At 41.6% G+C, this 23,165-nt stretch overlaps 2 protein-coding genes and 1 long non-coding RNA gene across 4 annotated transcripts in view; 2 read left to right on the forward strand and 1 right to left on the reverse strand.

Moving 5' to 3' along the window:
* LRP5 (LDL receptor related protein 5) overlaps window positions 1–9,470 on the forward strand; it is a 222,312-nt gene extending 212,842 nt beyond the window's left edge. For both annotated transcript variants that reach the window (XM_053261771.1, XM_053261780.1), the window contains exon 23: window positions 1,327–9,470. In XM_053261771.1, the coding sequence (XP_053117746.1) occupies window positions 1,327–1,588 (262 nt within the window). In that variant the 3' untranslated portion in view covers window positions 1,589–9,470. The remainder of the gene's footprint in view (window positions 1–1,326) is intronic.
* LOC128329948 (uncharacterized) overlaps window positions 1–12,794 on the reverse strand; it is a 30,851-nt gene extending 18,057 nt beyond the window's left edge. The window contains exons 1-2 of the long non-coding RNA XR_008309873.1: window positions 12,485–12,794; window positions 3,295–3,464 (exon numbers count right to left, since the gene is read on the reverse strand). This is a non-coding gene — a long non-coding RNA (uncharacterized LOC128329948). The remainder of the gene's footprint in view (window positions 1–3,294; window positions 3,465–12,484) is intronic.
* Window positions 12,063–23,165, forward strand: part of PPP6R3 (protein phosphatase 6 regulatory subunit 3) — a 177,534-nt gene continuing 166,431 nt past the window's right edge. The window contains exon 1 of the mRNA XM_053261811.1: window positions 12,063–12,237. The gene's annotated coding sequence lies outside the window, so the exon portion shown is untranslated. The remainder of the gene's footprint in view (window positions 12,238–23,165) is intronic.

Here is a 23,165-nt window from a genome sequence, read left to right on the forward strand (position 1 = left end):
CCTGGGTAGGAGCAGAATAATTCAAGTTCACACTTTTTGCCACCTTTAAATTCTTTTAGATATTATTTCAAAGACTTGTATCTATTTAAAATGACTACTTAAAATGCATGCAAATGCAGAATATGATGAGTTACAAGGAGCATGTTATTTCTCAGGGAAGACCAGATTGATCATTTTGCTATACACCCTTCTGTGGGAAATAGACAGATTAAGTTTGCACACCTTAAGACATGGACAGCTTATGTAAGTGGTGCTTGGAGCAGGCATTAGATCAGGGATAAGCAATGTGTGGCTCTCCAAATGTTGCTGAACTACAGCTCCCATTAGCCCCAGCCACAATATATTACAGCTGGGGGTGATGGGAGTTGTAGTTCAGCAACATCTGGAGAGCCACTCCTTGCCTACCTCTGCATTAGATGGTGTACTACATGGAATGAATCCTCAGAGACATAAAAAATCAAAATGATTCCTGTGGGATGTAGAAGGCAGATCAGTAGCAATATAAAAATGCTTATGAAAACCATCACTCTGCTAGCTACAACCACATTTCCAGATAAATGCAGTCTATTATATTAGGGAAATGACAGATGCAACTCTTGTTTAATAGCTGTAGGAAACAAAGGAAAATCATATTTTCTTTGGAGAGTTGCATGAAATATTGGTTCATATGATTTATGAGAGGGGATCTTAAATGTACACAAATAGCTTCACTTGTGTGGGGGTATGCAAAGACTCGGTGTTATAAAATAAGACAGTGGATGATACAGTGGTTCTGGGACTCATCTGATGAGCCTTCTCACTGGCTCAGCCGTTCATATGGTCAGGCCGAAGGTTCCTAGAACAAACTCAGTCCCAGGATTTGCCCAGCTGTGACCTTGCTAGGCCTGTTCTGTGGGCTGTAACATGAAAGTACTTGAAACATACAGATATCTGTGAGGTGCTGGAATAAGTGGAACCCTAAAGAATAAGCAGTTTTTCAGCAGAAAAAATACCTTGTACCTCCTTTCAAACTTAATTCATTTGAGAATGTTTATGCTCCATTTCCAGTTTCAAAAGGAAAAGTGGCTTTTACCTATTGCCAGGCCATGAGTCTAGCTTTAGCTACAATACGAGACATTGCACTACTATAAGCTACAACTGCAATATACAATCTGGTTCCCTAGCTCAGTGAAATGTAATGAGGTTTCCAGCTATCATAGTGCTGGAATAACTGCAGCCCGTAATACATTTGATGCAAATGAAAAGGTAACTCCTCTAGCATCTCTCTTCTCCAACAGTGTTCATATTTTTTAAAATGAACTAAACTTGTTAAAACTTATTTTTCAGGCCTTATCTTATAAGAGGGATAGCTCCACCAACTACCCCTTGCAGCACAGATGTATGTGACAGTGACTACACTACAAGCCGATGGAAAGCCAATAAATACTACATAGATCTAAATTCAGACTCAGACCCATATCCCCCTCCTCCTACTCCCCGCAGCCAGTACATGTCAGCAGAAGAGAGCTGTCCACCATCTCCTGCCACAGAGCGAAGTTACTTCCACCTCTATCCCCCTCCACCATCACCGTGTACAGACTCTTCATGATTTCAATAGAAGGAACTTGTTTTACCCCTGTAAATATATTTTAAATATGAACAAAGATTTTTAAAATATATATATATATATATTATGATCTAAAAATGGGGTGGGAACTGAAAAAATGTGAATAAAAATGGGGCGGGGGTCAGGGCTGTGAAAAATGTACAGTGGAAGAATATTTATAAACTGTGGGGGTTTTTTAACTTAATATCCATTCTTTTGTGCCATATTTGCCTTTGCATCGAAGTCACAAAATTAAATTGACCTCCAAAGGAGGTGGAGAATAAGGAGAGAGCTTTTTGAAATCACCATTTTAATTTTAGTACAGGGGAATGTGCTGAGTTTCTTCTTCCTTTCTATTTTTTTAAGTAACAAAAAGAGGAGTAGGAAATACTTTGTGAATGAATAGCAAAGTTGTTTGAAACACACATGGGAAATTCAAAATGGTTTTGTTTTAAAGGATACTTGATCATAGGTAATGAACCACAAAAATGCACTTGTCTCTTGGAATGTTGAATGCAAAAAGAGGCCCCTTCTGTTTTTATTCCATCATTCACTTTCCAGAAGAATTGTTGCATGAAGAAATGTGGAATTTTGAATCTTGCACTCACCCTCTTCACCACAAACCACTCTCACTAGGATGAATAAGCATGCAACCCTTTATATACCTCCTTGTCCAACAAACTCTTTTCAGAATTCTGAAACACCAAGCATAACTTTTATTTTGGAAACTGAGTTTCTCTTTCTTCAGAAGGCATAATTTCAGCTTAGCAATTGTCAGGAGGCATATGGCCATGAATCAAGTGGTAGAAATAGAAAACTGGGAAAGAGATACCACTACCAGTTGTCTTGCTCTTTTGAAAGCAAACCATTTTTTATAGCCCAGAGATGTATAACCTACTGCCTTGGACATGTTGTCTTATTTGACTCAAATATTCTTGTATAGAAATTTTTCAAAAATTAGGATTGTGATGTTTGATAAATTAATCATTTTAAAATGTTTTAATTTAAATGGTATTCATGATTCATTGTGCAGCTGATTTTCAAGTACTTTCTTAGAAGAAGCATTCGTCATATCGCACACCAGGAGGGAATGCCTCTTCAGAGAGTGTGCCTCTTTTGACATTTGCATGCATCATCTAAAAATGGAGAGAATGCTGTTTTCCTTCAGAAAGAACTATGCTATTGATATGCAGATTTTATGCTGATTTAATTGATCATATTCATTTTAACTGATTCATTGACTACGGTTTCTTAAAGTGGCAGTTCTAGCCGTTTTTTAGTGCTCAGGACTACAGTGCAGATGTCCAGTGTGTGCCTGGAATATGCTATCTGAAAGCTAAGAAACTAGAAAGCAAATTTAAAATGGAGTGTATAGGTCTGATTTAGTTTCAAAAATCAATGGAAACAATGTCCATGCTACTCCAACTAATATTGTGGACAATAACCGTGGTCCACTGCTGCAATCTCCTGTCATGTAACTTTTCTGCAGTTAACTGAGATATTTGTAGTTTAGGAGCAGTCTGTTGGTGGTCTGCTCAGGCTACCATCAGTGCTGATCTAGCTGACCCTAGTGCGATATCTTTGCAATACTAGCATAGTACTGGGCTTTATAGTGATGTGTTGGCATAGCTGTTGGATCTCCTGCCCTTAGTAGTTCCATGCTGGCTCATTACATTTTAATAGCTGGTTACTAATGAGTTTTTACTCACCAGTGCCAGGCTGCTGCTGATCAAGATGCATTGGCCCAGAGCTCCATGTTCACTTCTTGATGCACATGTGGAACTCCTGCATAAGCAAGCTTCCAGTAGTCATATCACGTGTGAAATTCACTCCTTGGAACTGAATCAGGAAATCTTTGTATACATTGGCTCTTCCACACCTTCAAAGAGAACATTGGATCTATATTTGTATTTGAACAGAGTAAGTGGCATGACATGTTAGAAGAGAGGAAAGCAACTTGTATTCCTACTAGTAACTTCGCTTTTAGTGTTCAGTACAGATTGCTTGGAAGCCAGGTGTTATAAATGCTACAACATGAACCAGTAATAAGATGACTGGAAAAGAATAAAGAATCAAAAATACAACAAGCTGTTCTCACAGCTGCAGAACAGCACATGCAGCAGGCTTTTGAGGGCCTTAATAGCACTGACAGGGATGAAAAATGTTCCTTTTTGAACTCATAGCTAGATTTTGAGCAAATGATTTTGGGCAAAGCAAGTTGTTAAACTCCTCCAAACCCTTATTGACAGGGTGGAGTTTAACTTCTGATGTTTATTCCTACCACTTTATTCCTTACTTCTCAGGTTCCCCCGCTCCTCTGGTCATTTGGACTTAGAACTGAATTTCATAGAAGCAGTTGCTGCTTGGATTTGTAGGGTTTTTAAGTTTCTGTCCCTTAAGAAATTATTGTTACAATCCTGTTCTCTACTTCTCTTATGAAATCTCAGCATGGTGGAGAAAGATTTAAAATCATTACTTGTTACTGTCAACTATGCCCATGAATACTGCAAAATTAATGTTAATTTCCTATAAGCTTTAGGATGTGGTAGATGCAGTGGTATTGCTTGCTTCTAGCACAGATGTTGCTCATGCTAATATCTATTTGGCACAGATCAAAGTCATACGAATGTGCTAACTTGTAGTGATTCTCAGCTGATCTCTGATCAATGATGTAACTGATAGAGTGAGAAGGCAGGAAAATATGGCCCTATCCTATGGTTTCATCTCTGTCTGAATTACAAGAGATAGAGAGATTTTCATCCAGTTGTTTGACTTTATGTGAAATAACTGTATTTCATTTTCTGTTTTGCATTTGTAGGGAAGTTACTGTTTTAACTGTTAACATTACAGTCCTTGATTCCATGTGCATGTTAATTTCCTCTCGTCTTACAAGTTACCCTGAACACTAAAAGAGAAAGATTTCAATAAACTGCTGATCTCCATTAAAGGAAAAACAAACAAACCCTAGCTCTCATTGCCGGTTTTCTCCACCAACTCTTTTTGAAGAAGGCTATTCTACAGTGGGCTGGATCCAAAGAACCACGAACAGAAGGAAAATAGGCAGTAGTGGATTTTCACCAAGGTTTATACAAGAGTTCATGCAGTGCTCAAAAAGTTCTGTAATAAAAGTTCTCAAACTTTGGCTTACGTCAGAAGTTGCACAAGTAGAACATCATCTTTGGATTTGGTTTCCCTTTATCATGCAATGCTCTAATGTGAGATGTAAAACAGCCCTTACAGGATGTGAGGTTAACACAAAGAAAGTGCTTAGAAAATGAGTTTCATGGCAGCCCCCCAAGGACTTTATAATCTTGATGTTTTTCCCCCAGGCAGTAACATCCAGTGCTTGGTTTAAAAGTTCTCTGTAAAACATATTGTAGTTTTGGGGTGTTTTGTTAGGACACTTGTAAAGAGAGAACCCTAAGATCAAAACGTGTATGGTCAGAGTTTGGGGCTATAATCACACTTTTTGCCCAATTTGGGCGTCAAGAGATTTCAAAATGACTGGAAAAGATCTGCTATGTGTTGAAATAATTTGTGGGATCATCATGGGAAAGATGCAGAATAGTGCAAAATTTGTATATTGTAGGGATTAAAGTTTGTTTTTCAGAATTTGTTTTTCAGAAGGAAAAAATAGCTCCTAAAATCCCCAGTGGTTAATCTTTAAATTTAGTATTATATGCGAACCCACCCCCCACATTTAGCCTCTATCAGAAACTATGCAACAGTCAGACAAAACACTATTGAGGCATATGTGCTAGGGCAAAACATCACACTTGCACACCACTTTTGTATATATGTGTGGTATCTATGTGGCAACATTCTCACATCACTTACATATTTGCATATGCTCAGTTTTCACTTGTGTGAAGTATGAATTGACATTTCAGAATAATTTCTTCAAGAATAATGACAGCAAATTCTTTCATAGGAAAATGTCATGTTTTCCTTATTTGACAGCATTAAAGAAAATTGGTATACACAAAGCTAATGCAAACAAAATTAACGTGTCCAGCTGTCTAACAGGGTAGATTATCAATGCTTCAGTGAGATTATATTATCCAGGGAAACTGGAGGAATAAATTATACAAGGAAACAGTATCCTTGTAATTCAGATAACTGTTTACTTCAGTGTTCTCCATTGTGCAGACCCCGGTGGTGCCCCCTGACCTGCCTCTCCACTCCCTCATCCCCGCTGACAGGGCGCACATCATCCCGCACACCTCCTGAGTGGTGGCAGGAGGTATTATGCACATTATGCACCCTCTCTTGTTTACTTTTCCATTATGATCCCACAAATTACTTCAATCAGTTGTGGATCTGTTCCAGTCTTGGGGGACTCTGGGGAACAGTGACTAGATTAAAAAATTGTTTCTAGGCTGTTCCTTTTAAATGTGTCCCAGCAAAAAACCGCAGGTAATTTAACAAAAGAACTTTAGACGCAAGGACCATGGGACTATTGCCTCTAAAACTGCAGAGATGTAGTCCCCAGGCTATGAGCCTGTAATGGGTGTCAACACAGCCTCTTCTGTAAGTGGAAAACTTTTTCCATGACCAGAAGTGCATCTTTGAATCCAACCCATAGTCTTTAGAGAAACAAGAGAAAAATATATTTTGCCATTTCAAATGCTCTGTTTTCTTGGCAACAGTTGCATTAATTGAAGAATAAGTTCCATAGATTCCAGGAAAACAGATGTTTTGAAACAGAGGCTGGATGGCTACCTGTGAGAGATGATGTAGCACAGAGTTCAACAACCTATGGCACATGTGCCAAAACTAGCACATGGAATTATTTTGAGTGGCACTCCCACTGCTGGTTGAATTAACAACACTCCGTTCCAGGCATAGTTTTCAGGGGCTGCATGCTAGAAATCTAGGCAACCCTCTACAAAAACCCACTGATCCTGTGAGGGGTTGCCCCACTCACCCCCATTTCCAGGATATGACCCTTGAAAATCATCCCCAGAGCCAAGTTGGAGAGAATGTCTCCCTGACTCAGCTATGGGGGTAGTTTAGAGGAGCTGCATGCTGGAAATCAGGGGCAGGGGGAAGAAGGGCAGCCCATCCAAGAGGCAGAGTGGTTAGAGTCTAAACGTATTACTAACACACTAAACCTTAAAATTAGAATGAATAAATGAAGACTTGTCACTCTAGTCTACTTCTGTAAGATTGCTGACCCCTGCTGTAACTGATTCCTGCAAGGAGTAGAAGATTTCAAAGTTCCCTTCCAGCTCTAAAATTCTGCGATTCTATAATGTTATGCAGTACTGCAGGCTATGATAGAATTTATTTCCTTTTTTTTTTTATTTTACATTTTTTATCCCGCTCTTCCTCCAAGGAGCCCAGAGCAGTGTAATACATACTTATGTTTCTCTTCACAACAACCCTGTGAAGTAGGTTAGGCTGAGAGAGAAGTGACTGGCCCAGAGTCACCCAGCTAGTATCATGGCTGAATGGGGATTTGAACTCAGGTCTCCCTGGTCCTAGTCCAGCACTCTAACCACTATACCACGCTGGGTCTCTATTTGACATTGATATCATTGTAAACTCTACCTGAAAGGAAAGGTAGCTAACCAACTAATTCAGTTGAAATGACTTTCTCAAAATTCAGATATGAAACTAAAGTGCTAAAACATTTGACTTGCACAGAGGTTTAGTTTGCAGAAATAATACTTTGGATTCTAATGTTAATGATGGGGATTTTTTTCCCCCTGTGTTATCAACCAAGATCATCTATGTGAGTTGATTTAACTGTAAGGTTTCCACTTTGTACATTAACTGTAAGAAGCAGCAAATGCTTTTTAGAACTTCCAGGCTTAACTTCCTTGCAACTGAGCAATGGTTGTGTTTGTGTGTGGTTATTCTTTTTACCTGGGAATCTTTATCTCTACTGACATGGATGATAGGGCTGGGTAAGTCCATCTGGCAGAGCTCTTTCTCGGGTCTTGGTGTTAAAAGGTCTCAGAAAAATTGCCTAATGCTCAGTAGTTGGTCGTCCTTTGGGTCCATTTAGATTAATAGTCTCTTCATTGACATCAGTATGTATATAGACTTAACTTTCATAATGCACTAAAAATCTGTAGGTCTGAAAGTGAATTTGAGCTTGACAGCCTGGTACACAGCAATGCCTTTTTGGGAATAAAAAGGTGCACCTAAAAGTAAGCTCAGTTTACCAGCAGCCTTGCATTTGAAAAGAAACTCTTTAAAAATGAAGCACCTTTAGGCAAGGAGCCATGTTCCCTAGAGGTCCCTTGTGGTTGTGTGTGTGTGTGTGTGTGTGTGTGTGTGTGTGTGTGTGGTGAAAAGAAGGTTGCAATGTCAAACAACTTGTAAGATAATATTTGTGGAAAACACTTTGTAAATATAGAATTGAAGTATTTGCTTTTAGAAATAGAACAATTGTTGATTTATTAAAAAGAAAAACCTATTGGCCTGGAACAAAACGAAGCAAACTTTGGGTTGCCAGGTCAGTTGGGAGATGAGATGGCCAGCACTGCTTCTGCCTGGTTTTCCACTGGGTTTGCTGCCTGCTCCTTTCCAGGTCTGCTGTGAAGCATACTTGGGGTCCTGCTCATTACAATAGGGGCTGGGTCAGATGAGAGGACCATAGGAAAACCAGGCAGGAGAAGCCACAGCGGTTTCTGTACTCACAGAAGTGAGGCTCCTAAAGGTAAAAGGGAAGAACCTCTGGGTTAACCTGGCAACCCAATACAAAACATCTTGAAGATGGGGCTTTGCTGTTGTACATCAAATTCAGAGGGCATTTAAAAGAAATGAAACCCAGGCTGCTTTCTGTATTGCATCTAAATATTTTGCAATTGCTGCTAATGTAAATGTACATGAATATATACAAATATTGCCAAGAATTGTTATAATAGACTCTCACGCCAACCTTTTTTATACTGTATTTATATTGTAAAATGTATTCTGCAACCAGCCTAAATATTTTAGTTTCATACTTGTATTGTTTTTATAGACACAGTTTGTCATACAAAGCGGGGTGGGTGGGGGGAGTGCCTTTGGTGTTTTTAAACAGCCTAGCATATTGACTTGGGCAATTGAAAACAAAGCCTTAAAAAGCAAGTTGCCTCTTATCTGTTGTGCTCTACTGATTAATTTTTCACCAAACATTGTGTAGCAGAAACATACTAATGTGCTTAATTCATTTCAAACAAAGACATTCATGGATGATAGAATTAAGCTTATTTGTACATCTTTAATACCGCATCACTAAATATTGACTTTAAAAAGTCAATGTGCTTGGAGCAAATATTTCAAAGTATCTTGTAGGGGATTTCACTCAGAAATGACACTGTTACAAGGGAGCTTCCACTCGGCCAACACATTCATCCCCTTTTGCTGGGGTTGCAATGTTCATATTTTTGATTATGAATTTGTATGTAAAATTAAGGTAACAGAGCATCAGTGATATGTGCAAATTAGCATTCTCTAAGGTCTAGCATTCACAATACACACTGCTTAATTTTTAATACCATTGAATTGAAGTTCTTTCATCACAAGCAAAGGAGTTGTTAAAATCACTGGATGGCATCCTGATTAGGTGTTTCATTGGCATAACTCTTGTGAACATGAGTGTTGCATGCACTCTCACAAGGGATCCTTACACAAATGAGAGGGGTCCTTGTGTGAAAGCAACACTCCTTCCATTCATCGAAGGAGTTATACGATGGAGCCCTTTGTTTAGCCCACTGTTCAGAGTATAGCATTCAGCTTATAAAGGGATTTCCTGAAAATATACTTTTTCTTATAAACATCCATCCACATACCACTGTTTTGAAGTTATTGGCTTTACCTGTAAAGTTAACTCTCTGCATTTGTACTATAGATGTTGATTTGGTTTTGTAATTAAAACCTTGGAAAAATGTGTCTGGCACTCCTTGCATTTTTTTTTTAATGTAATTGTGTTAGAAGGTGGGTTTTTATCTTTCCTGGAGGAAATGTAAAAGAATGGTGTGTATTTTTAAAGGTACTTTCCTGATGCATACCGCCCGCCCCCCCTTTCCCAATGCATATTGACTTTAAACTTGATTCTCAATTTAGAGACTGGATTTCCCCCTTTGAATTAATTGATAGTTATGAATTTATTCTACATGAACAAATTTAAAATTGTATTGAAAGTTGTGATGGTGTGTTGTTTCTCTCCACTCTTTCCTGATCTCACCTCATTGTCTTTGAGGTCCAAAAATGTTTTTCAGCTGAATTCATTCTCACAACACTGAGTAATCAAAATATGAGAAATCAGTATGTGTGAACTTCCATAAGCTTCGCGACTTGGAGGAGTAGAGGAACACTTTCATTTGTTCATGGAAAGTGAATTGTATCCAATTAGAAGCCAGTATCACCATAGCTTGCTTAAAGTGACTTCTTTTCTCCAAACCATACCTCTTAAATGGCCTTTTGTCTAAATGTACTATTATGAAGGCCTCTTCAGATTAATTAGTTTCATTTGTAAATGTGAAGTTTATACTGCTGCAAAAATCTGCATGATGGGGGACAATTATTTGTTGAGTCTTGCCTGCTGCCAGACTGGTCTACTTGCTGTACCGTTTTTTGTGAGAAGTTACTTCTAACTCAAAAACAGAAGGGTTAGAAAGCTACCTTCCTTACTCTGAGCTAAAACTGACTTGGTGCTAGAAAGGAGCATAGGTGACAGATCCTTGGGCTCACAAATGATTGCCCCTTTCTAAGGCTGTGTCCAGCCAAACATAATTTGAATGATGAGCCCAGTGTGAAAGCATGTTTACCACATTTTGTTCAGACATACAATCTATCCCTGCTAACTGTGCAAAGACAAACATTTTCAATGTGGTGTTTCTCTTTATTTAGCAGGGGGAGAGTAACTGGCCCGATCCAGCCCCAGCACAGTACCTCCAGTGACTGTTGCTGCTGTCTATCTTATGTTTCTTTTTAGATTGTGAGCCCTTTGTGGGCAGGGGTCCATCTTACTTATTTATCATCTCTCTGTGTAAACCGCCCTGAGCCATTTTTGGAAGGGTGGTATAGAAATCGAATAAATAATAATAATAAATAATAATCCTTAAAGATCAAGCATGGGAGAAACCTGCTCTTCCTGTTTGCAGCCAAATCCAACTCTGCATAGCACTGAGGGGGTGGTTCATTGTGACTTCATAAGGAAGCAAGGCTCCTTCCACTCCCTTCTCTAGAGCAGTTTTTAAACTTCTAAGAAATCTGTTGTATGAAAATCTGAAATTAATATTCTGTTGGATTAATGCAAATGCTGTGCTTTCAAAAAGAAAAAGCAAGATGGAACAGACCAAGTCTAATTTCTAGGAGTGGTCAGCCAGATGTTTTCATATGCTGGGCATGAAAGCAACAGCTTCACCCTTTCTTTGTTCCTCAACAACTGGTATATAAAGATACAGGGCTTCTAAACATAATGGTTCCATAAATTCCCCAGTTTTTCTGAGGTGCAGAAGTTTTCGCTTTTCTGGGAGAGGGGCATCATTGGAAGCAGGGGCTTAGGCCATGGATTTCGCCAACCTCAAATCCTGAGAAAAATCTTGAGATTGACCTGTCTTCCCTGGATTGGTTTCCTGCAATAAACGTTTCCCTCTTCTTTGCTTGGAGCAGGAACGCAGTTGGCACTGAAGCATAGGAGGCTGGCAAGTTCCACATCTTCCCTCATCTCCCTACATTTAGGCCAAGAGTGAGGTAAGGGAGCAGTTTGGCCCCATGGTCTCTGGGTCATCTCGGAAAGACCATATCACTCCTATCTTAAAATATCTACACTGGCTTCTGGTAAGTTTCCGGGCAGAGTACAAGGTTTTGGTTATAACCTATAAAGCCCTAAACAGCTTGGGCCCTGGGTATTTAAGAGGACGTCTTCGCTATGAACCACACCGCCCATTGAGATCATCTGGAGAGGTTCATCTGCAGTTGCCACCGGCTCGTCTGGTGGCTACTCGGGGACGGGCCTTCTCCATTGCTGCCCCGAGGCTTTGGAATATAAGTCCTGCTGAAATAAGAGCCTCCCCACCTCTTACAACTTTTAAAGGGGCAGTCAAGATGCATTTGTTCACCCAGGCTTTTAATTAGATACTGTTTTAATTGTGTTTTAATGGTTTTAACTTTTTAATTTTAATTGTTGAAATGTTTTAATCTTTTATTGGCTGTGTTTATTGTTTGTAAACCACCCAGAGAACTTGCGTTTTAGGTGATATATAAATGTATTAAATAAAAAAATAAATAAAACTAACCCTTCATTTGAGAGACTTAGCCAGACCCCATGACTTCTGATATCACCTTGCAGCAGGCAGCTGCCATGTTTAACGTTGCAGAGAAGGCAAGCAACATCAATTGCTGTCACCAAACACAGTTTGAGGGTCAGCATTCCATTCCTGATTCACTAGCTTCTGCATCTCTTCAGCAGCCACAAGAAGGTGGTGTAAGCAATACCCCCAAATGGGCTCCATGAGGTCTTTCCTGTTCCCTGCCTTTTTAACCTCTGCACTGGTACTAGCAGTATGGTTATTTCTGCCATATTCCCCACCACCACCCCGGTGCCTCAGAGGTAGAACAACACACTGGAGAAGGATAGCAGTCCACAGTCTCGCTCCTCTCCTGAGCAAACGGCTCCACCTTTTCCTCATGAGACACCGGCTTGGAGTGTGGTAAGAGTCAGACAACAGTAATGAAGCCTAGTAGTTAGGCACAGTGTTTAGATGTACGGCTCGCAATTTGTTGTAGTAGAAACAGTAGTGGATGTGGCTAATCTGGGCCAAGTTTTGCAGAAGATTCTGAGAGGGGGAAGCTAGGCCTCTGTAGCTTGGCTTGTCTGAGTCTAATTAAAACAGCTTATTCAGATTGGTTTAAGTAGTTTCTTCGGATGCAGTTTTCTGTCTCACATTAGGTACAAACCAAGTAGAGGCAGATGGCAGTTCCAGTCTCTCTTCTTTTTTGAGCAAGTTGCTCCTGCTTTCCCTTAAGAAGCACAGAAGTGGAGCATTGTGGCAAGAACCAAACCGCAGTTCTACAGCCAAGCCTCTGAGGTACCAACACGAGGGCAAAGAGTGGAAGCTCCTGTTCCTCCCTGCCCCCACACACATCCTCTAATGATTTCCTTTCGCCTTATTAAGTGCAGGGCTGGAATATGCCAAATAAGAGTTCTATATGGCAGCAGGAAGGCCCAACAGCAGCTTAGATACAAACAAAATGGAGGTAGGCTGCCCTCCCTTCCCCTTCTGAGGGCAATGATGAAGCAGTAGTACTATCACCCAGGAGCTGAGGTAAATGTTGGTAATAGGTTTAACCACTGTAGGGTCATGATTTAAAGCATTAATGTACCAGGGTTTTCCACCAGGCTAAAGGTTTCCCACCCCTCTACATTTAAAAAAAAGCAAGTAATTGTTTCTAGCAGATTTTTGTGTGCAAAGAGCCTCCCAACAAGCTTGGCAGATTGCCTCATGATATGCCAAATACAGGAGAAACGTAGGCTCACTTTGCTAGGAAATTACTTGCAACTTCTTTTTTTTGTATGAAGCTTCGACATCAAATTTTATTTGATGACAAAAATTTATTTATTTATTTATTTATTTTATTTTATTTTATTTTATTTTATTTTATTAGAAACATTTAATATACCGCCCACTCTGAAGACTCCGGGCGGTGCACAAAAAAGAAAAAACAAATAACTGACAAAAAAAGAAAAAACAAATAGGTAAACTTCAGGGCAAAAGCCTGGCGAAAAAGAAAAGTCTTCAATAGAGATTTAAAAATCAGTAAGGAAGGGGCTAAATGAATCTGAAGGGGAAGAGAGTTCCAAAGAAGTGAGGCAGCAACCGAAAAGGCCCTTTCACGGGTCCTAGCACCCTGAACCTCTTAGAAATCAGGGACCAGCAAAAGGGCCATCTGAGATTATCTAACTGGCCGGGTTGTAACTGGATGGGAGAGGCAGGTCTGTAGGTAGACAGGCGCCAAACCCCACAAGGCTTTGAAGGTCAAAACCAGGATTTTAAATTGAACTCAGAAGCAAATAGGCAACCAGTGCAATGACTGCAGGAGAGGTGTGACCCTGTCATATTTTCTGGCACCCATGAGTAGGCGAGCCGCTGCATTCTGGACCTGTTGTAGCTTCCCGATCGTTCTCAAAGGTAACCCTAGATAAAATGACCCGCATGGGCCAGATTTCTAAGATTTTAACCTAAACAGCTCCATGCTTCCATGGCCAAAATATTATTTTCAGGAGCCTGTTTGTGGATGTGTGTGTGGTTATTTCCTTCACTCATCTCTCCTGTAGCAAATGCATGTTTGAATTTAATTGAGGCTTTTCCAGAAGTGTGGGTTCCTTCCTGCTCTCTTGGAATGTTCTTATTTTCACTGCCCCACCCCCAATTTGAAATGTTAATCCTGTAGTGGGCAACAGAAGTTCCTGGCTGTAAACCTCACCCCATTCATGCTTCCGTAATTGGCTTTTAATAAGCCCTTCTTTTTACAGCCTGTTAGAAGACTTGTAGCTATTCATGGCCCTTGTCGCTAATGGAGCGTACAACCTTTGCCAATTTTTCTGTCAAGAGGTGAAACTTTAGTCTCTTTGGAAGTTCAAAGAGAGTGAGTTGTCTTCCTCATGCTAAGGTGCAGTCTGTGGTTTTCTGGAGCTGCCAGAGCCCAGGTAACATTGCAGACTATTTTTATGCTCCGTGAAATTAAGAAACACTTAGAACAGTATAAATGTTGGGGTCTTGCTTCGTATCATAGTTTCACTGGGCAGTGTGGCTTATGGAACGTTGCAGTTACCTACTTTTAACTTATTCTCATATTTTATGTTTTTAAATAACCTGTAAACTCTCATTTCCTTTAAAATAAAGGAAGTTTTTAATTGTGTTTTAATTTCTTTCTTTTTAAAAAGGGCCACCATTATTATCTAGGTATCAGTAAAGTAAGCATAAATCAATGTGGTAATGTGGATAGGTAGATGGCTGAAAAAACCACTGGCTCCAATGTTGAGATTTCTATACCAGTAGTGCAGCAGGGAATATCATGAGCTCTAGATTGTGCCTGGGAAAATGTAATCTCCATCTACCCCACCCCCAGTAATGTATGTATTGCAATTACAACTACAGTATACAGTGTGGCTTGTCTTAAGTTTCATAGACACCCATAGCTAGTGGCAATAACAGTGGCACAACTCTCTCCTCCAACTGCCACCGTCTGTGTGGTATTGTAAACTGTTAAATTATGTATAATTATAATTTATATATAAAGTAAGTGTAGAGGCTGAGTGCTCTCCTATTGCTGAAGAGCTCATTTAACCCTTTAAGAAAAAATAATTGCCTGTTATTTCATTCCACTCCCACACAGAGCAATGATGTCCTATTTCAAAAACACTTGCTATTGCAGCCAGTTTGTCTGAATGAAAACAGGAGGGAACAGCAAATAGATCAATAAATGTGTAGAATGCTCTAGAGGGCAGCAGCCAATGAAAAAGATAAAGGAAAGGGATTTTGTTTTTCTTGGCTCTGTGAAATAGGGATGGGCACGAAATGGATTTTGCATTTCGTTTTGAGCTGGAAATGAAAAGCAAAACAGCTGAAATGTTTCATCAAAACAGCGGTCGAAACAGCTGTTTTGATGAAACAACAATGTTTTGAGTAGAAATGTGCAAAACATTTCAAGCTCAAAATGACTGTTTCAGGCTCGAAACAGAATGACTGTTTCGATCAAAATGTTTCGAATTCTTCAAGTGCCCTTTTGAAGGCCTGTTTTCCCCTTGTTGATTGGTTTTCTGGCACTGGCTACTGATTGGTTTGTGATCTCCTTTTAGAACATAACATAAGAACAGCCCTGCTGGATCAGGCCCAAGGCCCATCTAGTCCAGGATCCTGTTCCACATAGTGGCCCACCAGATGCTTCTGGGGAGCCCACAGGCAAGAGAGCATGCCCTGCTGTTGCTCCCCTGCAACTGGTATTGAGAGGCAACGTGCCTCTGAGGCTGGAGATGGCCCACAGCCATCAGACTAGTAGTCATTGATAGACCTGTCCTCCATGAATCTGTCTAAACCCCTTTTAAAGCCATCCAAGCTGGTGGCCATCACCACATCCCATTACAAAGAATTCCATAGATTAATTATGCGCTGTATGAAAAAGTACTTCCGCTTGTCAGTCCTAAATTTCCCAACCTTCAGTTCCATGGAGTGACCCCTAGTTCTAGTGTTGTGAGAGAGGGAGAAGAATTTCCTATGTCTACCCTCTCCACTCCATGCATAATTTTATACACATCAATCATGTCTCACCTTAGTCGCCTCTTTTCCTAGATAAAGAGCCGCAGATGCTGTAGCCTAGCCTCATAAGGAAGGTGCTCCAGGCCCCTGATCATTTTGGTTGCTCTCTTCTGCACCTTTTCCAGTTGTACAATATCCTTCTTAAGATATGGTGACCAAAGCTGTACGCAGTACTGCAGATGTGGCCGCACCACAGAATTGTATAAGGGCATCTTTCTTTCTTTCTTACTTACTTATTTATTTATTTATTTTTGAATGTATATACCACCTAGTATAAAAATCTCTAGGCGGTGTACAGAATTAAAACAGAAAATATAACACATTTAAAATCGATAAGATAAAAATTAGATAAAAACATGTTTAAAATACATTAAAATTTAAAAACCTGGGAAAACAAGTATGTCTTCAGGGTCCTCCTAAAAGCAAACAGAGAAGGAGGTGCTCTTATTTCATCAGGGAACATGTTCCAAAGCCCTGGGGCAGCCACAGAAAAAGCCCAGTCCGGAATTGCCACCATATGAGTTTGTGGCACCCATAGTCGGACCTCTCCAGATGATCTTAATAGGCAACAGGGTTAACGACAGACAAGGTGTTTTCTTATATACCCTGGACTTAAGCCGTTACGGGCCTTATAGGTAATAACTAGCACTTTGTATTTCGTTTGGAAACCTATAGGCAGCCAGTGCAGTTCTTTTAGAATCGGTGTTATATGGTATCTTTGGGTAAACCCAGAGACCAGTCTGGCTGCCGCATTCTGTACCAATTGTAGTTTCCGAACTACATACAAAGGCAGCCCCACATAGAGTGCATTACAGTAGTCAAGCCTAGAGGTTACCAGCATATGTACCACCATTTTAGGGTCACTACTCTCCAAGAATGGACGTATCTGGCGTATCAGCCAAAGCTGATAAAAAGCACTCCTGGCCACAGCCTCAACCTGAGAAACCAGGGAGAGTTTGGGATCCAGGAGCACTCCCACACTACGAACCTGATCTCTTAGGAGGAAAGTAACCCCATCCGAACAGGCAGATCTATACCATCTCTCGAATCCCGACCCCCTACAGACAGTACTTCTGTCTTGTCTGGATTCAACTTCAGTCTGTTATCCCTCATCCAGCCCAATATCGCCTCCAGGCAGGCACTTAGGGGGGTCATGCCATTTCCTGATGAAGTTGGTATAAAGAAATAGATCTGAGAATCATCAGCATATTGATAGCATCCCAGACCAAACTTCCAGACGATCTCTCCCAGAGGTTTCATGTAGATGTTAAAAGCATTGGAGAGAGTATGGAGCCTTATGGAACCCCACACTTCAGCTCTACTTTTCAGAGGAATAATCTCCAAGCGACACCATCTGGAATCTGCCAGAGAGGTAGGAACTGAACCACTGTAAAACAGTGCCACCCAATCCCACCTCCTTCAAGCGACCCAGCAGGATACCATGGTCAATGGTATTGAAAGCCACCAAGCGATCCAAAAGGATCAGCAGAGTCACACTTCCTCTGTCGATCGCCAATTGGAGATCATCCATCAGGCCGACCAAGGCAGTCTCAACCCCGGAAGCCAGTCTGGAAAGGATCTAAATAATCTGTGTCATCTAAAACTGCCTGGAGCTGAGAAGCAACCACTCACTCAATCACCTTGCCCAACCAAGGGAGATTAGAGACAGGCCTGTAATTAGCTACCTCTGAGGGATCCAAAGCAGGTTTCTTCAAAAATGGTCAGATAATAGTCTCCTTAAGACAGGGAGGCATCCTGCCCTCCCTCAGAGAAGCATTTATGATATTTACCAGACTCTCTCTGATAATATGACTATCAGGTGAAATAAGCCAAGTTGGGCAAGGATCAAGAGAGCAGGTGGTGGGGCACACAGTCCAAAGCAGTTTGCATTTTTATTTTCAACCCCCTCCTAATGATTCCTAGCATGGAATTAGCATTTTTCACAGCTGCCGCACACTGAATCAACACTTTCAATTAGCTGTCTACCATGACCCATGATCCAGTGACTGTTGCTGGTGTCTATCTTATGTTTCTTTTTAGATTGTGAGCCCTTTGGGGACAGGGTTCCATCTTATTTGTTTGTTATTTCTCTGTGTAAACTGCCCTGAGCCATTTTTGGGAGGGCGGTATAGAAATCGAATTAATAATAATAACAACAACCTCAAGATCTCTCTCCTGGTCAGTCACCAACAGCTCAGATCCCATCAGTGTATATGTGAAGTTGTTTTGTTTTGTCCCAATGTGCATCACTTTACACTTGCTTACCCTGAACCACATTTGCCATTTTGTTGCCCACTCCCCCAGTTTTTGGAGTTCCTCACAATCCATTGTGGATTTCACTACCCTAAATAGTTTAGTGTCATCTGCAAATTTGGCCACTTTGCTGGTCACCCCAACTTCTAGATCGTTTATGAACAAGTTAAAGAGCACTGGTCCCAGTATTGATCCCTGGGGGACTCCACTTCCTACCTACCTCCATTGTGAAAACTGTCCATTTATTCCTACTCTCTGTTTCCTGTCCTTCAACCAGTTACCAGTTCACACATGAACCTGTCGCCTTATTCCATGACTGCTAAGTTTACTCAAGAGCCTTTGGTAGGGAACTTTATCAAAAGATTTTTGGAAGTCCAAGTATACTATGTCAACTGGATCACCTTTATCCACATTCCTGTTGACACTCAAAGAACTCCAAAATCCCTTTCACACCCTCATCATCTAAGGGTCCAACCGTCTCCCTGGCAGGTTTTCTACTTCTGATATATTTAAATAAGTTTTTGTTATTCCCCTTGACACTTCTAGCTATATGCTCCTCAAACTCTCTCTTTGCATCACTTATTGTGTCTTTGCATTTCTTTTGCCAGAGTTTATGTTCCTTCCTGTTCTCTTCATTTGGGCAGGACTTCCATTTTCTGAAGTAAGTCGTCTTCCCTTTTATAGCTTCTCTGACTCTACTTGTTAGCCATGCTGGCATACTCCTGAACTTGGTGGTACCTTTCCTCCTTCTTGGCATACATTCCAACTGTGCTTCTAGTACTGTGGCTTTAAATAAGTTCCATGCTTTCTGGAGTTATTTGACCTTCCTGACTTTCCCTATCAACTTCTTTCTTACCAGTCCCCTCATTTTTGAGAAGTTTCCTCTTCTGTAGTCCAACGCATCTGTGTTGGACTTCCTTGACAATTCTCTACTTGCATATATGCTGAATTGGATCACACTATGGTCACTACTACCCAATGGTTCTGCAACTCTGACATCTCGCACCAGGTCCTGGGCACCACTCAGGATTAAGTCCAAAGTCGCCATCTCTCTGGTTGGTTCCGCAACTAACTGTTCTAAGGCACAGTCATTTAGCACATCTAGAAATTTGGACTTGCTTCTTGGTTGGCTTGTTATCATACAAATCAAGTTTTGTCATGAGCAACTGTGCCCCCATTTGCTGGAAGGAAAGATGTGGGAGGAGGGAGGCCAAAGGAGGGAGTTTCAAAATGTATATAAGGGAACTCTGGGAGGCAGTAAAACCTTAGTATGTCTGTCTCTTGAGGATAGTACATCATCAAAGGACTGGAACAGAGAGACTGCAGCAAAAGAGCAGGTGGCCTGCCAGTGGAGAGAAAGAGACAGAGAGTGACTACTGGGTTTATTTGTCTCTCTATTCCTCCCACCCCTTGTTTATTTGCAGTGCCAACAATTGCTTTTCTTCCCCCCCCCTCTGAATTTTTAAAAAAATATTTCAGCAGCCCCAGTGGCTTTAAATAGGTGCTGCTTTGAATTTTTTTCTTCTTTTGTGGATTTCTTCTTCTTCTTTTTACTTGTAGCTAATCTCCAGTAGCTTTAATAACTGGGGTGCTGTGCTGACTGCTTTTTTCTTTTCTTTTGCAGCCCCAAGCTGCACCTTTGCTGCTGCTGTGTGCCTGGATTACACTTCAATTTTTATTTATTTGTTGGTTGGTTGGTTGGTTTTTGTAGGCTGGTGTTGTGGTGCCCAGTCTGCCAGGCTCTCTCTGTTTGTATCCCCAGTGTTTTTTGGGTGTCCCCCCCCCAGATCTTTCTTTTTTAATCCATTTTGGGTAAGTGGGTGCCCACTTGCTGGTGCCCACCTGCCCTACCCCTAGCAGTTGAAGTCCCAGTGACTGCTCAGGCCAAGTGCCTTGGGGAGCAGCACCTGGCCAGACTCCAGCAGAAAATGCCAGAAGATAAGCCCTACCCACAGCACTCCTTGATCAGGTTAGAGTTCTTTAAATAGGGCCTCATTTGGGGAAGGGATTTGGGTACTAGGCACTAGGACTGTAGGGCAGGAGGAGTGGGTTATGAGAGGCCACATTAGTATCCTTTCCCCTCCCTTTGACTTATCCCATTGTTGATCCCCCTCCCCAAATAAATTATCCTTCTTTATTTGGGGGAATTTTATTTTTTCTAGCTTCTGTGTATGCACTATAGTGCTAAAGATAGCGCTGTGTGTGGCACACACAGCATAAATAGACCACCCTCACCCCTTTCAAAAATATCTGCCTTAAAGGCGCTTCTTCTCCCCCCTCTCCCAAATCAGAGTTAGGGCTTGAATCCCCACTGAAGGCACTGAGCAGCACCAGCCTTCTGCCAGGGCTGCCCCTAGGGGGTTGCAGGGCTAGGGGTGACGCAGCATGGGGGGGGGCGGGGGGCTTGGCATTCTAGTCTAATATGCATAATATGTAAGACACGTACACAAACATACACAACACAGTTGCATTCCAAAATTGAATTCCAAAATTGAATTCTCTTGCAATAAAAATCTCATTTGAAGGAAGACACTTGGATTCCCAACATTTAACTCAAAGTTGGATGGCAGCCACTGTGTTAGTTAAACAATCCATTATATATGTTAGATAATTTGTGGGAAATGCAGTAATACTTCCTAATGACCCACAGATACCAGATCTTGCATGAACAATCCTGCCACTGAAATTAGTTGAATGCTCTACTATTTACACTAGAATATGCTGGTGTGTGTGTCTGGGGGGGGGGGGGCGGTAATTGAATTATCTTGAGAATTTCATCTTTAAAAATACAAGCAAAATTATATTTAAGATAACTAGCAGATTTTAACTATCATTGTTCACAACAGATGTTCACTACTCAATAATCAGATCAGTAATTGCCAAACCACATCATGCCCCAAATTTCTCAGATTCACATAGTAATTATTAAATAAAATGAAAAACATTTGAAGTTGAATCCTACGAATTCCAAACTGTTCTTTTACTTTTTAGCCACCTAAAGGCACAGCGGGGAAGAAACCTGCCTAGAGCACAGGAAGCTGTTGGTTCAAATCCCCACTGGTGTGTTTCCCATAATATGGGAAACTCCTATTTCAAGCAGCAGTTATATAGGAAGGTGCTGAAAGGCGTCATCTCATAGTGCACAGGAGAAGGCAATGGTAAACCACCCCTGTATTCTCCCAAGAAAACCACATGGCTCTGTGGTCGCCAAGAGTCGACATTGACTCAACGGCACAATCTCTCCCCCCGCCCAGCCCACACACACACCTTCCTTTTACTTTTGCAAGCACATTAATTTTTAAAAAAATCTTAGCTATATTTAAATCTTCTATCAGTACAATCTACGCTAGATGATTTTGCCCAATTAACAACAGGCCTCACCTACTAGCTGGATATATTGGACAGAAACCCAGATATGATAGTTGCTCCTATCTTTCAACTGACAGTAAAACACTTTGTGAAGCATACAAATGTATTGCTTTGCTTCTGCCAAAAAGCAGGAATACCATGAAGAAAAGTGGGCATGATTCAGCAAAACTTGTACACATTGTGCACTGAAATTCTTTGTGTTTACCATTTTTGTTGGTTAAATAAACATAAATAAATAAATAATAACAGACAAGAATATCAAACCACAGCTTGAGCCTGTTTTTCTTCCCTCTTATTCTCTTTAAAGCTTCTAATACTTTTGAACTGACTAATTTCCTCACAAGAAGGCATTGGAATGGAGAGGGGTGTTCTTAGAAGTTTCTTAGAGAGTTGGAATGGGGTGGGTTTTTATTAGACATTTATACCAGAACAGTTTTGACACTGGCATACTTTGAAAAATGATTTTTTAATAATCATTGTAAACTTATTGTAAAGCGCCCAGAGACATAGGTTTTGGGCGGCACACAAAACACATGCACACAAATGGATATTACTTCTATCACACACACACACAGGTCATGGGGGTGGGAGGGAAGAGAAATACACTGGCTTAAGCAAGGAGAACAAATAACTTTCTTACACAAAACAAACAGATAAGGGTTGGTTGGGTGTTCTTGTTTTACCTTCCTGGGGGGAGACAAGCCAAACAGCCAACTTCTTCTGCATCCCATTCACTTAGCAACTCTGTCACCCTAATGCCAGCCAAAGTGGGGTGGTGGTGGAGGAGAGCATCTTGGGATGCTCCTCTTCCCGCATGGGGGGCAGAGAGAAAATGTGGAGGCAGAGAGCAGCAGCCAGGGCAGGTGCACACACGGGAGTCGAGGGCAAGGCTGACGAGCAGAGAGGCAGGCTGCTCTCCATTCGCTAAGCCAGTGTATGCCACCGTCATGGGGCCCAGGGAGTGAGAGCAGGCATGCAGTGGGAGCACACGTGGTGGGAGGCTCAGGCTGGGAGCCAAAGAGAGTGAGGGTGGCTGCCAATCAGAGAGGCAGGCTGCTCGCCCCTCACTCAGCCTGTGAGCACCACTGCTACGGGGTCTATCCAGGCGTGGTGCTTGGGGCAGTCACCCTGCCCTAAGGATGGGCCTGCCTGCTGCTGCCATGGCTGCTCTTGTGGACAGGTGCCTTAGGATAGCAACTTACTTCCACCGTAGTGAAAAGGGTAGGTAGATGCTCAAGGAGAGGCAGCTTAAGCTCAGTCTACCTGAACACCTGATCCCTTAGGATGCTCCGACCCAGTGGAACCCAGGGGCGTAGCTAGGGGAAAGGGGGCCTGTGTTCATCCCTCTCTCTGGCGCCCCCCTCAGAATGAGGGGCATAATGAAGATAATAGGGAGGGGTGGATTTGGAGGGCCCTCAGGAGCTGGGGCCCCGTGTTCTTTGAACCCTTTTGCTCAATTATAGCTACGCCCCTGGTGGAACCCCACCTTTCCCTTGCTTCAGCACCTGCAGGAGCAGCAGCAAGAGCTGGCCATCCACAGCCTGGCAAGGAGGCATGGTTTGGAAGTGTGCAACCTATCCATCCAGGACTGGGCACTCATTAACAAGATTGTCTTGGCACTCGAGCCATTCATTGTTGCCATGAACTGCTTGTGCACTAAGACAGCAATGCTGAGCCAGGCTTTGCCTGCTGTTCTTCTC

This window comes from Hemicordylus capensis, chromosome 1 (assembly GCF_027244095.1).
Source record: "Hemicordylus capensis ecotype Gifberg chromosome 1, rHemCap1.1.pri, whole genome shotgun sequence".
Lineage (NCBI taxonomy): Eukaryota > Metazoa > Chordata > Lepidosauria > Squamata > Cordylidae > Hemicordylus > Hemicordylus capensis.